Source organism: Python bivittatus, unplaced genomic scaffold (assembly GCF_059951505.1).
Source record: "Python bivittatus isolate LINGU-HERP-01145 unplaced genomic scaffold, Pbiv_v1 ctg000050_np1212, whole genome shotgun sequence".
In the NCBI taxonomy this organism is placed as follows: domain Eukaryota; kingdom Metazoa; phylum Chordata; class Lepidosauria; order Squamata; family Pythonidae; genus Python; species Python bivittatus.
Window position 1 is genome coordinate 11,772,314 of NW_028277033.1, and position 14,401 is coordinate 11,786,714.

Below are 14,401 nucleotides of genomic sequence, written 5' to 3' on the forward strand. Positions count from 1 at the left end.
AATAACCGCCTCCCCACCCGCCTTCCTGTCCTCCACGCCAGAAGTCGCCTCGAGCAAGGTTAGCGTTCTCTCTCTTCACTGTACTTTGTGTCATATTTTTGTGGTTTAAAAAAAAAATACATATGGTTCAGAACGGATTCACCTTATTTACATTGAACCTTATGGGAAAATTTGATTCGGTTGGCGACCAAAATTGGTTGGCGACCACATTCGTAGGAGTCAGAACGGATTAACCGTATTTACATTGAACCTTATGGGAAAATTTGATTCGGTTCGCGACCAGAGTCGTGGAACGAATTAAGTTCGTGAACCGAGGTACCACTCTATGTGGGATAGAGGAACTGAAGAATAACATAAAAGATCCACTGATGTCAGCGGGAAAATGAGCACATCATGATAAAATCCACAGGGCTTAAAAATTAATTGGATATGGCAGTGCTAGAGACATCTGGGAGCAGCTCGCACGTCCTGCTGAACCTGGCCTGCAGAGATTCAGGTCTCTGCTGGTGCCCCCATTCCACGACTCTGGGCATTGTGGCAGATGGGGGCATAAGCTGGAAGGAGCAGGATGAGGGCTAGAGAAAGCAGCGGATTGCCTCTTCCTGGAGGTTTTGCAGGGCTGTGGAGACTTTGTCAGAGTCCTTAAAGGTGGTGTGTTGTCAGGTTGGGCTGGAACTAATACAAAGGTTTTCCTTTTTCTACCCCCCCCGGCCAAAAAAAAGGGGGGGGGAAGGCCTGGAGAAAACAACTGTATAATAAAAGTCCCAGTTAGAATTGCACGTGACCAAGTAGCTTTTACACACTAAGGCAGCCTTCTCCAACATGGCAGCCTTGAGAGATGATGGGCTTCAGGTTAATTGAATACACAAAAGAGAGTTCTTTATTTATCATTTATTGGCTGGCTGGCTGGATACTGGATTAGCCATAGGCCAACTATAAAAGCAAAATGCATGTTTTCAATGTGTTATAAACCTTAAACATAAAACAGACATTTCAAAATAAAGTTAATAGAGCTATTTTAGTTTAGTCCACTGTGAGCACACTGCAATAGTAATCATGCAAAATGCAGTGATTTTCTTAAAAACAGCAGTGCTGATCTGACTGAAAAGAAGAAAAATGCTTCATGTTCATGCAGCCTGCCCATCCTTTTAAGGAAAATGGGTGGAAGAGAAAGTGTCCTTCCCTTCTCCTCCTCTCACTTCAAGCAACGGAAACTAGGCCAGCTCCTGTCCCACAAAGCCGAAGTTAGATCCATCAGATTTGGCAATGTGAAAGTTCTCCTTTTGTTCACAGTTTTCTTCAGCAAGATACTAGGCATGGAGGAAACTCCTTCTGAATCCTGCACCCTAAAGTAAAGAGCCATCACACTCACAACCTAATTGTTGTTTAAGGCCCAACTTAATGTATTGTATTGTATTGATTTATTTATGTATTCAGTGTACACCCAGCAGTAGAAAAAAAAATCCCTTTAAACCAAGAAATCACTGTACATCTGTGTGATTTTAATTTTCTCGTTTAAAGATTCCTCCAAGCAGATTGAAAATTATCTAGTAAGATGAGAAATGCTGGAAAAAAACTCAGGAAAAAAGTATCAGCTTAAGCCAGCAGTTATCCCATCTTTGCTTCAGTTCTGTTTACTGAGTTTCTGTCCCGTCATTTCTCTAAACTCATGGCTCTCCTGGGGACACACCCAATTTTATCTCCCCAAGAAGAACGTGATAAGTCAGGCTGAGAAAGGGGGACTGGACCCTAGTCCTTATTCAGTGAGCCTTTGGGTCAGCCTGATCCAGGCCCCAGCTCTGTCACAGTTGACCCCCAACCTGTTTGGACTCCAGGATCAATGAAGATGAAGCCTCCTTGAAACTGAGCTTGATTTCTGGGGTCTTCATGGACACACCCATGTAATTTAGTCATTTGCCACTGCCTCTTTCTGGGGTGTGTGTGTGTTTTACTTCCCCACTAGCCTATAGCCCTGGGAAGTGGTGGCGATCTCCCATCCAGGCACTGAGCAGCCCTGAACCTGCTTAGCTTCCAGCACAGACAAGATCAACCAGTTGCTACCACCTGCTGAAATCAATATCTCTAAGAGCACTAGATTAGGGAAGATGTACAGCTGACTGAAAATGATCAAACACCGGTATCTTCCAATTGATTCTGTTTTATAAGATGAAAACAAGTTTTGTTCCGGGGGAGCGATCTGTTGCTGTTGCTTGTCTGCAAGAGGTGCCCTTTCGGAGCGCTTCAGAAGAAGCAGAGGGCTAGTAATGAGCACCTACATTTCTTTGTTTCTTAATCCTGTTTCTAAGGGTTTGGATCATTTCCATGCGGAGAATTAATGATTTATTATTTATCTCCATATGGCTACCTCTGTATCTTAGACATAATTACTTCCATAGGCAGTTGAAATTCTGCTTTATCATGTTTCCATTTGTTACATTGAATTCTAGGATTTAATTTATTTATATTTTCCATAATACAAGAGGCCCACAGAGATGGGTTATCATGGCATAGGTCTTAGCAGGTGGCTGAGGTTTAGATTTCAGACTTTGGTCCACTGAGTGACCAATGCTGGCCCCTTGAGGGTAGAGCAGATGCTTCCTGATCTGGCGCTGATGACGCTCCTGCCCCGATTCACGATACAGAAGCAAATCTAATGCTCACCCAGTCCTGCTAGGCCGAAACCTATAAGAATATTCGCCTTTTGCAACCCTCGGAGGCCAGGATGAGTCTGAAGTTTAACCACTGGCTCAAAGGCCTTCATTGGGTCACACTTTTTATTCTGCTATTAAAATGTCTTTGGTGTGAACTGGGTAGTGCAGGACCCTGCTCTCCTTGCGTGGTTTCCACTTTTGTGCATCACCAAAGAGGCTGGGGTGGAGCAGTGAGGAGGCAGGTCCTTTTCATAAGCGTCAGTCAAAAGAGAAGAGTTGAAAAAGGAACTTTCCTTTTGGGCTGTTTTTGTTATTGTCACTTAAACTTGTATGCTGCCCAACTCCCCAGGACTCCGGGTGGCTAACGATGGTGGTGATGATGATGGCGGTTTCTGTAAATAGCTGCACGCCTCGGTTTCCTGTGAAACGGTTTGACTTCAGAGCCGTCGTGTGGCGCGCACATTAATCAGGATAGCAGCCCTTTGCATTTATCACTTCAAAGCACGAGTTCCCTTTTTCCACGGGGTGGAGAAAGAATGTTGGCCGGTGAAGGACATGAGCGTGTCAATGCGTTTTTATCTCCGCGTTGTTTTTGAAATCCCAGTGATGAAGACACATTTTACATGCTGCGAAATCCATGTTTTTAATGGGAAGTTTCTGCCTTTGGTGGAGGCGAGGCGAGGCCCCGGGGGATCCTAGAACTGGAAATATAGAATGATCCGCTCGGCGGAGCCAAGATGGCGCAGAGGCAGCACCCACCCCGTCCGTCCCCCTCCCCAATAAAGCGCTCCTGCGATTTCTCTAGTTTCCTCTGCTGGTCTGTCTTATCTCACTCACTGTAAGAGATAAGGCTGATCCGCTCCATCGTGTTCTCCTCCCTTGCCTTGCTAAAAGCCTGGCGGAGAGCCAGATGACTTACATTACTGTAATAGATTTGATGACCTCTGACTTCCGCCGCAGAGGAGTACGCTGAATTTTTCATTACATCAGAGGATACCGAAAGCGAAAAACTCGGGAGGGGAGGCCGCATTATTTAAACACGCATTCAGTTACACAGATGTTTTTTCTTTTCTTTTTCCTCAAAGGGGAGGGGGGAATAGTTGCAATTAAATGTCATATATTGCTGCATTAAGTGAGGATTAATGCAGTTCCGATTTGTTCAGTCAGCTTGTATGGATTTTTTGAAGTTGCCTTGATTATTTTTTTTTTGCAAAGGATAATCTTGCTTTTCATAGTCAATGAATTTAATCAGGAACTCAGTTGATAGCAAAGGCTTCCCTACTGTTTCTGCTCTGGACTGGAAAATGTTATTCTTGTATTATTGCCGGCAAAAAAATTGCCCCGTGCTGTTCCGAAATCTGCTACCTATAGAAAAATTGTTTTTTAATGTGTGACTGTTTACACATTCCAGTTATGGCAATTATCCCTTAAATAATACATTTTATTAACCTAAACATAGGAACTGTGCTTTATAATACTGTTGTTGGCAAAAGTGCACACCCAGACGGAACCTGGGAGTAAATATTACTCTGGGAGTAAATGGGGCCTTTCTAACATTCTCAGTGCTGGTGAGTCTCTGCTAGGGCTGAGCTGTGCTCGGAGGCAGCCGAAAGGCTCCTCTTTTGCGCAGCCAGAAAACCGCCAAACGTTAGTGCCAAACCGCTGAGCCACGGAAGCTCAGTTTCCCACCAAGAATACGGCAGGAAACCAAAGGATAAGCTTGTCATTTAACAGTCACCCCAAATGCCCCCCCCCAATGAAAATGAAAGTCTTGCTCTGATCCGTTGTTCTGCAGTTAGGGCCCATCTCCGTTATTTCTGCTTGCCAAAATAGGGTGGGAATCTGGCGGGGCGGGGGGGGGGAGCTTCTGCCAGGCACGGCACGGCACGGCACGTTCGGGGATTATCCTGCAAAGCGTTGGAAGAGGCGGTGGCGCTGAGCCAGGCGGGCCCCGGAGCCCTGAGTCGAAAAGCAGCTTCAGCCTCCGCCGGCCTTCACCGCCGGCCCTCCCGGGTGGAAACCCTGCGCGTGCAACGGGTGGGGTTGGCGGGGTGGGTGCTTGGGGTGGACTCCGGCCCCCGGCTCACTTCTGCCCATGCTCGTGAAACGCCCCTTTTGTTCCGCACAGAGGCTGAGGCAGCCTTCGGCTGAGCGGCGGCTCTTCCGCGGGAGGTAGTCAGGCTGCCAGTGCCGCGCCTGCTGCGCTCGTGAAGCGGAGGCCGGGATCCTCCCCGTCTGGGCGGGCGATCCTGACCCCAGAGACCCGCTGGCTGCGCGCTTGTGTTACGTTTTGCCGAGAGAGCAGCCGGGGGTTGAATCTCCCACCAGCTGGACTCTGCTCGCATCGTGACAGCGTCCAAGAACGGAGCGATAGGATCGCGTCCTGTGGGCACCTGCGCTGCGCCACAGCAGGACAGTCGAAGAGGGGGAGAGATTAAACGGGAGGAAAACAGGCCGCGGAAACCTCTTCGTCTGCCCACCGCCGTCCAGGGGCTCTGCGGCCTTTCCGCCGGAGCGGCTCCGTCCGCGCGGGCTTCCTTCCCGCGGCGCTCCCCCCAAGGTCTCCGCGCCGCGGGGCAGCCACTCCCGGCGAGGCCGCTGCGTGCGCGGCGCCCGGTTGCCCCTCGCCGCCGCCGCCGCCGCGCCTCTCCCGGGTCCCAGAAACGCCTGGGACCGGCGACGCGAAGGCGCCTCGGCCGCCCGCCGGCTGCGGAGCTCCGGAGAGGGCTCCGGCGCATCGTTAGCTCGCGACCCATAAGGCAGGCGGGCGGCCGGGCGGGCGAGGCTTCTCCGGCGAGCTCCAGGCGGGGGGCCCGTTCGCGGAAGACCCCCGGCGCGGTGTCACCCTGAGCTGCCGCCGAAACACTCACCGGCGGAATATGTCGACTTCGGAGAGGCTGCCCGTTCCCGTAGCAACCAGAGCCAAACAGTCTTTTTTGCAGCGCTGACAACTCCTGCCGCACAAACGTGTTCTGGCTAAATCTGATTCGTTAAATATTTAACATATGGCAGAAAAGAGAGAAATATTGCTCTGTGTGAGACTGAACCGCACTTCTCTGCTTATTCGAGCCGGCTGGGGAAGATGCGTGCCCGGCCTTGAAGAGCCGGTGCTGCGAGCGAGCGAGCTTTACTCCACAAGCATTGACTGTAATGTTACAGGGGAAGTGTTTGGCAACCTCTCTGTTACTTTGCTAAGCCTGCATGGAGGGAGCGTTTCCCGGCTTTAGCAGCTGTAACGTGTTTCGACTCAGTTTGCATCTGTCCCTCTGGGCTCGGTCTCCCTTTGGAGGGTGGCCAGAGGCTGAGCCGGAGAGCCGCCTCCTCCTCCTCCTCCTCCTCCTCCTCCTCCTCCTCCTCGCCTGTCAGAGCTTGCTCTGCTGATGACTCTGTTTCTCATGCAGCATAAATTAGGTTTATATTTAACATAAGTTATGTTGTACTTTATTAAAATGTGAAACACTATCATCATGAAGAAGCTAATCCCAGGCCGCTCTGTTGGAACTTCTAAATCTAAACCACACGGTCTGGAGCTGATTCTGGAATAACCCAAAAAACAAAATCTGCATTTGAACAAAAGCATTTTCTACTTTGAATTTTTACGTTAAACTATAATTGAAGCAGTCTGATATTTGGACAGATTAGTGTTGTTTTCAAAGCCAAGTATGTTTTCTTCACAAATGCCTGAAAAACATGCTTGCCATATAAAAGTTCTTATTTTATTCCCGCCATGAGTCATTCATTAATCATGTTGAATGTGTTATAAAAACTTTCATCAGTAACCCTTTCATTAATAGCAGGGAAGTCTTCCCTTTTAGATCGAGAGCCACATTGGGGAGGGAAAAATTACTGAATGGAGGAGCATTGAGGGTTTTTTAATTTGTTTTTTAAAAAAGCATTGCACAATTCAGGAGGCAGAGTTTGAAAAAAAGAAATACTTTGGCACTCCCAGCCATCTCCCCTCAAGTAGAGAGGGGTCCCCTCACCTGCCCCACCCCGTCCCCTCAGCACTTCCTCACTTTTCCAGGACACAGATGTTTTCTCTGCTGATGGAAAATTCAGCACCCCAATTTTTACAAGGGGGGATGAGGGTCCAGGTTGGGGGAAGTCTCATGGTTGCACAGACCAACTTCATTTAGTGGCCCAAAATGGCATTATAATTGAAAGCTTGATTCAGCTCCCTTAAAGAATCAGAAGTTCAGGAAAACAGGTAGCGTGCTTGTTAAGTGCTGCTTTGATCCAGCTCAAAAGGGGTCTAAAATCTCTCCCCAGATATAACACCCTATTAACCTGCTGAGATTTTCTCCTAGCAAGTGTGCAGCTGATTGGAAGCAACAGAATGGACACCGGTTGGGATGAATGTAGTTTCCAAGTTTTAAAACCATCACATTTGCTAAGGGTTCCCTTTAGAATTGCTTAATGTTTACCTAAAGATGTAACATAGGAAGGCATCAAAGAGTTCTTTAAAAACAAGAGTTTAAAAGTCTCTTTGATGACTCACAAATCCAGCATGTAACAAGAGAGGAGAGGCTCATTTAGCTAAGCAGCCATTCCGTGCAAAAACAAATGCAGTGCTCCCTTTTCAGTAGGACAAAGAAGGGGTCCACCAGGTGGCTTGCCTTGGTGGCCCTCATGCCACGCGCAGGGCCGTTGCTAATGGAAGGGCCCCCTGGGCCAGTTTGGAGGCTTGCAGCCGACCCAGCCTGGATCTCTAAGCTGGAAGCCCTTCTTGGCTGCCCGGTGGAGAGACTGGCAGCACCCGAGCAGCCCTCCGGGCACAGGGTTTCTTCACACCCGCACCAGAGTGTGGACTGGGGTTTAACCGCAATCTTTTCATGGCCAGTAAATGCTTTTTCCAGTTGGTGAGAATTTCCAGAACTGATTGATTATTTGTTCTTTAGATTAATCCTGCCCTATGAAAGATACATTAAAGGGGAGGAAGATAAGCCGCTGCCTCCTGTAAAGCCTCGAAAACAAGATGTCACTCAGGAGGTGGAAAGCAAGATAAAGCTGACTGGAACAAAACGCATCAGAAATGAAAACGTAAAGAGCAGGAAAGAGCGAGAGGAGGCACAAAAGCCCCGGGATCCAGCAGAGGTCAGTTCTGCCTCTCCCGTTCTGGGTTTTCTCTTTCCCCAAACCACGCATCGTTGTATCTGTACTGCCGCACTTTGATCACATCCCGCCCAGTGATCCTCTTCGGAACAAGAGCTCCCTAAAATACTGAAACTCTGTCTTGCTGCCAGACCCACGTTCTTCTCCGATGGGGCCAGGAAGCGGCTCTCCGAAAAGACTCGCCGGAGCCTCAAGGCCTACAGAAGCCCCCTTGGAAAGGCCTAATGTGGAGGACCTGTCCTCAATTCCTTGGGGGAAGGAAGGATCATCCGTAGCACTGGGCAATTTGGCAGGCACGCTCCTGACAATATGTAGGGAATAATCGGCCTTAGATTCATGTAGAGCGGAAGAGTTACTTTTTTGATGCTGGTTTTCCAGAGGAATAGAGTTCTGATTAATCAATGTATTAATAATTGGCATTTCAGTGAATGAGATGCCTAATGTATTTGGATCCTGTTTTTTAATCACTCCATAAACTCCAGGTTTTCCTGACTGCTTGCTCCCCAGATGATGTTAGACTACAACATCTGTCAGAGCGAAATCTGGAGTTATAGGCATTGTAGTCCAGCAACATCTTGAAGGAAAGCTGAAAAACATTTAATTAAAACAGCAGTTCTGCTCCTGTGCAAAAAACTAAGATGAGGCATTCAGTCCAACAGGCATATAGCATGACTTCCTGGTCTTTCTGCATTGCCCAGCAACAGCAATAATTCATTAAACTTGTATGCTGCCTGACTCTCAATGACTCTGGGCAGCGCACAACAATCAAACAAAGAAATTACAATAAAATCAATAAAAGAGCTGAAGGGGTGCCAGCCCTGCCCGCCGGGATGCCAGTCGAACTGGGTCCTCAGGCGCCTTCTTGCCTTCACATTGCAGGGGATTGGTGATGGTTCTGCCCAAAGCTTTAACTTTCCACCTCCCAAGGAAGGCCCCCACGAAAGGGGTGTCCAAGAGCAAAGCACCTCTATTCTCAGCCTGAAAGCAGGAGGAATGGCTCTTTGGTTGCCCCGCAAACAGTGGTTTGAATTGGTTACTCATAAGTTAGAGTGAAGTTCAGCATCAGCTGGACTCTGTTCCGCCATTAGGGCTGTAACTGAGTACCAGATTAAATATTATTCCGTCTGTTTTACAAGTTCCCTGCCCTAAGCCACGGCAGTAGGAATGCCAGGCCAAGAGTTCCCTGACAAGGAAAGCGGGAGGAAGAGCGGGGCCGGGCGCTCTTCTCGGCCCATGCCGATCGCCTGCCTGGCGTTTTCCTGCCACCGCGCAGGCTCTCCAGGCCACTGACAGAACTTCTACCAAAGAAAGAGCTAATGGCAGCCTTTCGGCAGCAAGGGGGATCTTTTGGCCGGTCTTTCTTTGCAGGGAAAAAAATAGGGAAGAGGTTGAAATGAGTAACGGACACTTTAACTAATAGGAAATAGGAAAGCCGAGCGCGCAGGGAAATTTAAAAGCAGCTGCAAAGGCATAAATCCGAGGGAAGACGGAGCTTCATTTCCTGCCTTCCATCCATCTCTTGAACGCAGCACTGAGCAAATATCTTTCCTGAGCCTGTCTCTTTAGGCCCGAGAAAGAGAGGAAAGTGACAACGACTCAGCTCAGACAACAGCGAGGTTGTCAGGGCCTCCTATGTAAAGGCTGGTGAGGAAGGGGAGCCATTTTTTAAGGATTTTCAGGCAGCTGATTCTCAGGTGAAGCCCACGAGTGGCCTCAGGTTCATTCTCTGTGTAAGTGGATTGGCAGAGAAAACCGAAGCAGGAGAGCGCATAAAGCGGTGCTGCTCCACCAGCTAAGGCCCAGGATGCTCTCCTCGGAAGAGGACAGGAGGGGCAACTCTTTCCCAGTCTCTGAATGAAAGCAGCCTGGGCTTTGCCTTGTTTTCCTCCAACTCTGCCCTTGGTGCCAGATACGCTAAGAGACATTGTTCATTTTAGCAAGGGCTGGTGTGGGTAGCGCCGAAACCTTAAATCTGAAGTAGAGATGAAAGAACCCCAGTTGGCGGGTTGGCTGCACGGTGGACCCAGCAGCCACCGTTGCCTTAATTAATGGGTGGGCCTTCCGCAAATGTTGCTGGGTCCGCCCGCAGCACGGGAACCTCTGAGACGCAGACTGGCGGCAGGGTTTTGCATGCAGCTTATTGTGGAGTGGAAGAGAGGGGCTGTGCCCTACCCTTTCCCCCAGGTGGAAAACTCTTGGGGCAGCCACTAGAAAAACATGCAGGTTTCAACGTGAAGGGCGAGGGCTCTGCAGAAAGCGTGCTTGCCTTTAGTTCTATGGCGCTTTCTCACGGTTTCTATCAAAATCTTTTATTAGGTTTCATCGGCCAAAGAGAAGAGTCAGGAATGTCCGTCGCAGAAGAGCTTATCGGACCTGACTATAGCAGAAGCGATGGAGCTGTCGGTCGAAGGGGCTCAGCTTTCCCCTCCCGCTGCCCCTGGGATGGCCTTCTTGGACAATGAGGAGCCGCTGTCCGAGGCACCTCTGTCCAGTGCGCTGGTGCCCCCTGAAGCGAACACCCTCCTGAGCGCCATGATCAGAAGCCCCTTGGAAGACCTAGAGGAGCCCAAGCAGGAACAAAGCGGAGGGTCTTGCTTTGCAGACAGCCTAGAGGATGAAGCCCAAGCAATTCCCTTTAATAGCTTCCCTGCCCTCCAGCTACCCCTCCCAAGTCAGAATGAGATGGAAGATGATAAACTTCCAGAAATGGCGGACTACATTGCCAACTGCACGGTGAAAGTGGACCAGTTGGGCAGTGAGGACATCCACAGTGCCCTGAAGCAGAGCCCCAAAGTCCTGGTGGTGCAGAACTTTGACATGTTCAAAGAGAGGGAGCTCTCGAGCCCTTTCAACGGGGATCCTGGGTTTGGCTCCACCCCGTTGCTCTACTCCAAAGGCAACCCGGGTATCATGTCACCCCTGGCAAAGAAGAAGCTCCTCTCACAGGTGAGCGGGGCAGCCCTCTCCTGCAGTTACCCTTACGGCTCCCCGCCACCACTGATCAGCAAGAAGAAGTTCAACAGCAAGGATGACCTCTTGTCCAGCAGGCCAGGACTGCTGTCTCCCGGGCATTCAGTGGACAGCGCAGCACTCAGCAGGCCATCAGTCATCCAACACGTGCAGAGTTTTAAACCCAAGACGGTGGAGGACAGGAAGCCCGCTCATGAGGCCCGTCGACATGAATCCCTGCTCAAGACAGCGGGTTCTGAATGCTGTGATTTCTCCAAGCAGCACTTGAGCGCCCTGGCAGAATCCTACGCACTGAAGTCCGAAATCCAGGAGATGAAAGAGCGAATGAATGAGAAAAGGGCCCTACGCCACTCCCACGCGCCTGGCTTCTTGGCAGACTTCTACTCCTCCCCTCCCCTCCACGGCCTTTACAGGCGTGCCGAGCACCACCTCGGGAACCAGCCATGCTCCAAGTACCTTCCTCGGGACATGTACGTGGAAAATGCCTCTGGGTTCCCTCAGCACAAGCCCCAGGACAAGCGACTCCTAAGCTATCACCCCCCTTTGCATCAGCCGGAGAACAAGGGCCCCCGGGAAGCCTCCTCAGATGATCAGCCCACAGATCTGAGTCTTCCGAAAGGTGTCCACAAACAGACAGCAAAAGTCCTGGGATCTGCCCTCTTGCGCAGCTCATCCGGGGGGCAGGAGGAGACCAAAAGCACTTCCCGCTTCCACCCCTTGGCCGGCCAGACTCTGAGCGTCGATTGCAATCCTAAGGCTTGTCGTGTCTCCCCAATGGCGGTCTCTGTCCCAAAGAAACAGGGTGAGTCCCTCCTGAGGGCCGGCAAGCCACCAACCCCGAGGAAGGTAGACGGGATGGTACACCCGGTCCCAAGTCACAAATCCGTGGCTTCGGGCCTCGGGGCAGCTCGCCCTCTGAAGCGTGGCCTGGAGGATCTGGACAAAGTTATTTCGGAGAAGAAGATCCGAGCGGTCTCGCCCTTGTGCTCACCAAAGGAAGCTCCTCCGAAAGAGCAGGAGGCGGAGGGCAGCAAGCCAGCGCATGGCCCACCCCCAGGCGGGGCACTGGAGGGCCACAAGTTCCCCCTCTCAGGCCCCATCTTCACAGGCTTGTACCCAGGGACCCTGTGCGGCGGCCTGGGTGGCAGCCGCATGCCCACAGCCGGGTACTCCCACCCGCTGCAGTACTTGAAAAACCAGTCCGCCCTCTCACCCTTGGTGCAGCCCTTCGCACTCCACTCGTTCATGGTGCACAGACAGTTCCTCACCTCCCCCGGGAGCTCTCAGCAGCTGTACCGGCACCTGGCGGCAGCCGCCCCTGTCGGGAACTCTTACGGAGACCTTTTGCACAACAACGTTTATCCTTTGGCGGCTCTCAACCCACAGCCCGCTTTCCCACCCTCCCAGCTCTCTTCTGTACACCCGAGCACAAAATTGTAAATGCTCCTAGAAAACAGCATCCCGCAAACGACATTCCTGTAGCCCGCGATCATGTCTTGCGAAACAAGTATATCAATATTTGTGATAGCCAATACGCCGTTTCGTTTCTCCTTGCCAAGCACTTCGGGTCTGACTGAGATGCGACTCCGGCTTAGCCGGGCCTGAGGTCGGACCCTTGGCTTCCTCCAAGCCAACTCGCCAGTGCTCCTGCTGCCTGCGCAGAGGGCTGCGGAGGGTTGGGGGTTTCCTGGCAGCCAAAGTCCAGGTGGGCTTTGACCCCGCCTCGGAGGAGAAGCCCCCTCTGTTCCCCCCCCCCCAGTGCGGCGGCCTTGAAGTGTTTCAGATAAAACAAGAAGGTAGGAAATGCAGCTCGTCTGTGGATGTTGCTTCTTTGGGTACCATTTCAGAGTTCAAATCAATGCAATGTATAGAAAAACTGTGTCAACTTTCATCTTAACACTATCAGAACAGAAAAAGTAAACACAAAATAGACTGTACATATCTGCTTCAGAAACAAAAATGACCCGTGTCGAGTTCATATGTATAATTTATGTAAGTTCTTATTTTCCACGTATCATGTGCTGTTTTTTTAAAGAAAAAAATTAAACAGCTCCTTTTTATTTGCCACATTTTTTTTCTTTTCCTTTTCTTTTCTTAGTAAAAGAAAGGAGGCTCTGGCTCTGGATATGAAGGGCTTTTTAAACTTTGCATTTGTCTCTCTGTCTTTCCTCCTCTGCTTACATTCTGAAAGCAGCTTTCAGGTGAGGGGGCAAGGTCCCTGTTTACAGGACACCCACTTTCTTCGGACAGAAGCAGACTGAGATCGGGCAATGGCCAAGGTTCAGATTCCCCTCTGCCAGAGGTCGCTGGGTCCCGCCTTGGCCCCTCGCCTGGCCTTTGCACAACTCCTGCCTTGCAGCTGAGCTGTGGCTCTCCCGTCGCAAGGCCTGGGTGCTTACTGAGGATTGCGCTTAATCTTCCTGTCTAGGCTGTGAAAGGGTCCTGCGTTTCCAAAGGAAGCCTGCGTAGGACTGCACCGTCAACAAGTTACTCGGTAACATTGGCGTATAGATGACTTTTGATGTGGGTTGTGAGACTCTCTCAAGAATCTCTGCCATAGAATGTTTTAGGTAACGATGGTCTGGATCCTTGCTCCCAAGGGGATCGGTGAGCATTGATGTCCTTGAAAGAGAGGCTGGCTGGCTCTGGGCTTCTTCAGAGCGCAGCCGCCAGGGACTCAGGATCTGTGTCAGTCTGGCCGCTAAGTGCTTGAGTTCTTGATTGGTTGATTCCTGCAAAAGGGCCCAACTCCCCAAAGTACTTTAAACCTTCGCCTTCTAGCAGTGATAAAGGCAGCTTAATTCACAAAACTCTGAAGCAGAATGCCTGACTTCGGGCCCTTGTTCCACAGAGCAAAATTTCCAGGCCCAGAGAGCATCTCAGTCTGAGCCGGGCTGAGGCCAGGGGTCCTCTCCTTGATGACCTTGATGGTTTCCAGACTCTGCCCAACTGTGTGAGGCTTTGGCAGAGCCCCTCGTTTTATTACCCACCTGTGCTTCGCCCTGGGCACGTTGGCACACGCACGCCCTCTTTATCCTGTCTGTACCGCAAGAGTGCACATCCTCCTCCTGTGGAGCTCTCAGCTTGCCTGTGAACCCTTGAAGGGCAGAGAGAGAGAGCGATGTCAGGTGGCCCATCTTGTTAAATGTGTGTGTGGGGGGGAGCGAAGCATGAATGGCTCAATCTGCATCCAGCGTGTCTCAGTTTCCTATGTGTTGTTCATGAGTCTCTTCCATCATATTTCAGCATTCAGCTGTGATAAAATAAAAGGAATAAACTGCACCCACACAAAAATGTATTTAAACATCTATTTTCCAATATATTTTCTCAGAAAAATGCATTTCTAACATACTTTCTCTCAAAATACATAAATCTTCATGAATTTTATCTTAAAAGAACATGATTTTTGAGTCATGAACTGCATTAAAAAAAAAAACTAGCAAAGTGTGAAAACCAAAAAATAGCTGCATTCTGATCCACTCCTAGCCCAGGAGATCCAGGTTCGTACTGAAATTTGCAATGAACCGATTCTTCCTCTTTCGCTGAAGGAGCGAGAGCCACCATCGCCGAGGTTTCCTGAAGCCTCTGGAGCTCTCCGTGGGGGTTCAGGTCGGGATCAAAGAGGCCTTTGCAGACCGGTTGGGTTTTGCGCCAGTCCTCGTGCGCGC

At 50.3% G+C, this 14,401-nt stretch overlaps 1 protein-coding gene across 5 annotated transcripts in view; it reads left to right on the top strand.

Moving 5' to 3' along the window:
- Positions 1 to 13,929, top strand: part of ARID5B (AT-rich interaction domain 5B) — a 164,778-nt gene extending 150,849 nt beyond the window's left edge. For all 5 annotated transcript variants that reach the window (XM_088130006.1, XM_088130026.1, XM_088130018.1 and 2 more), the window contains 2 exons: positions 7,550 to 7,745; positions 10,080 to 13,929. In XM_088130006.1, the coding sequence (XP_087986132.1) occupies positions 7,550 to 7,745; positions 10,080 to 12,173 (2,290 nt within the window). In that variant the 3' untranslated portion in view covers positions 12,174 to 13,929. The remainder of the gene's footprint in view (positions 1 to 7,549; positions 7,746 to 10,079) is intronic.
- Positions 13,930 to 14,401: the final 472 nt, after the last annotated feature.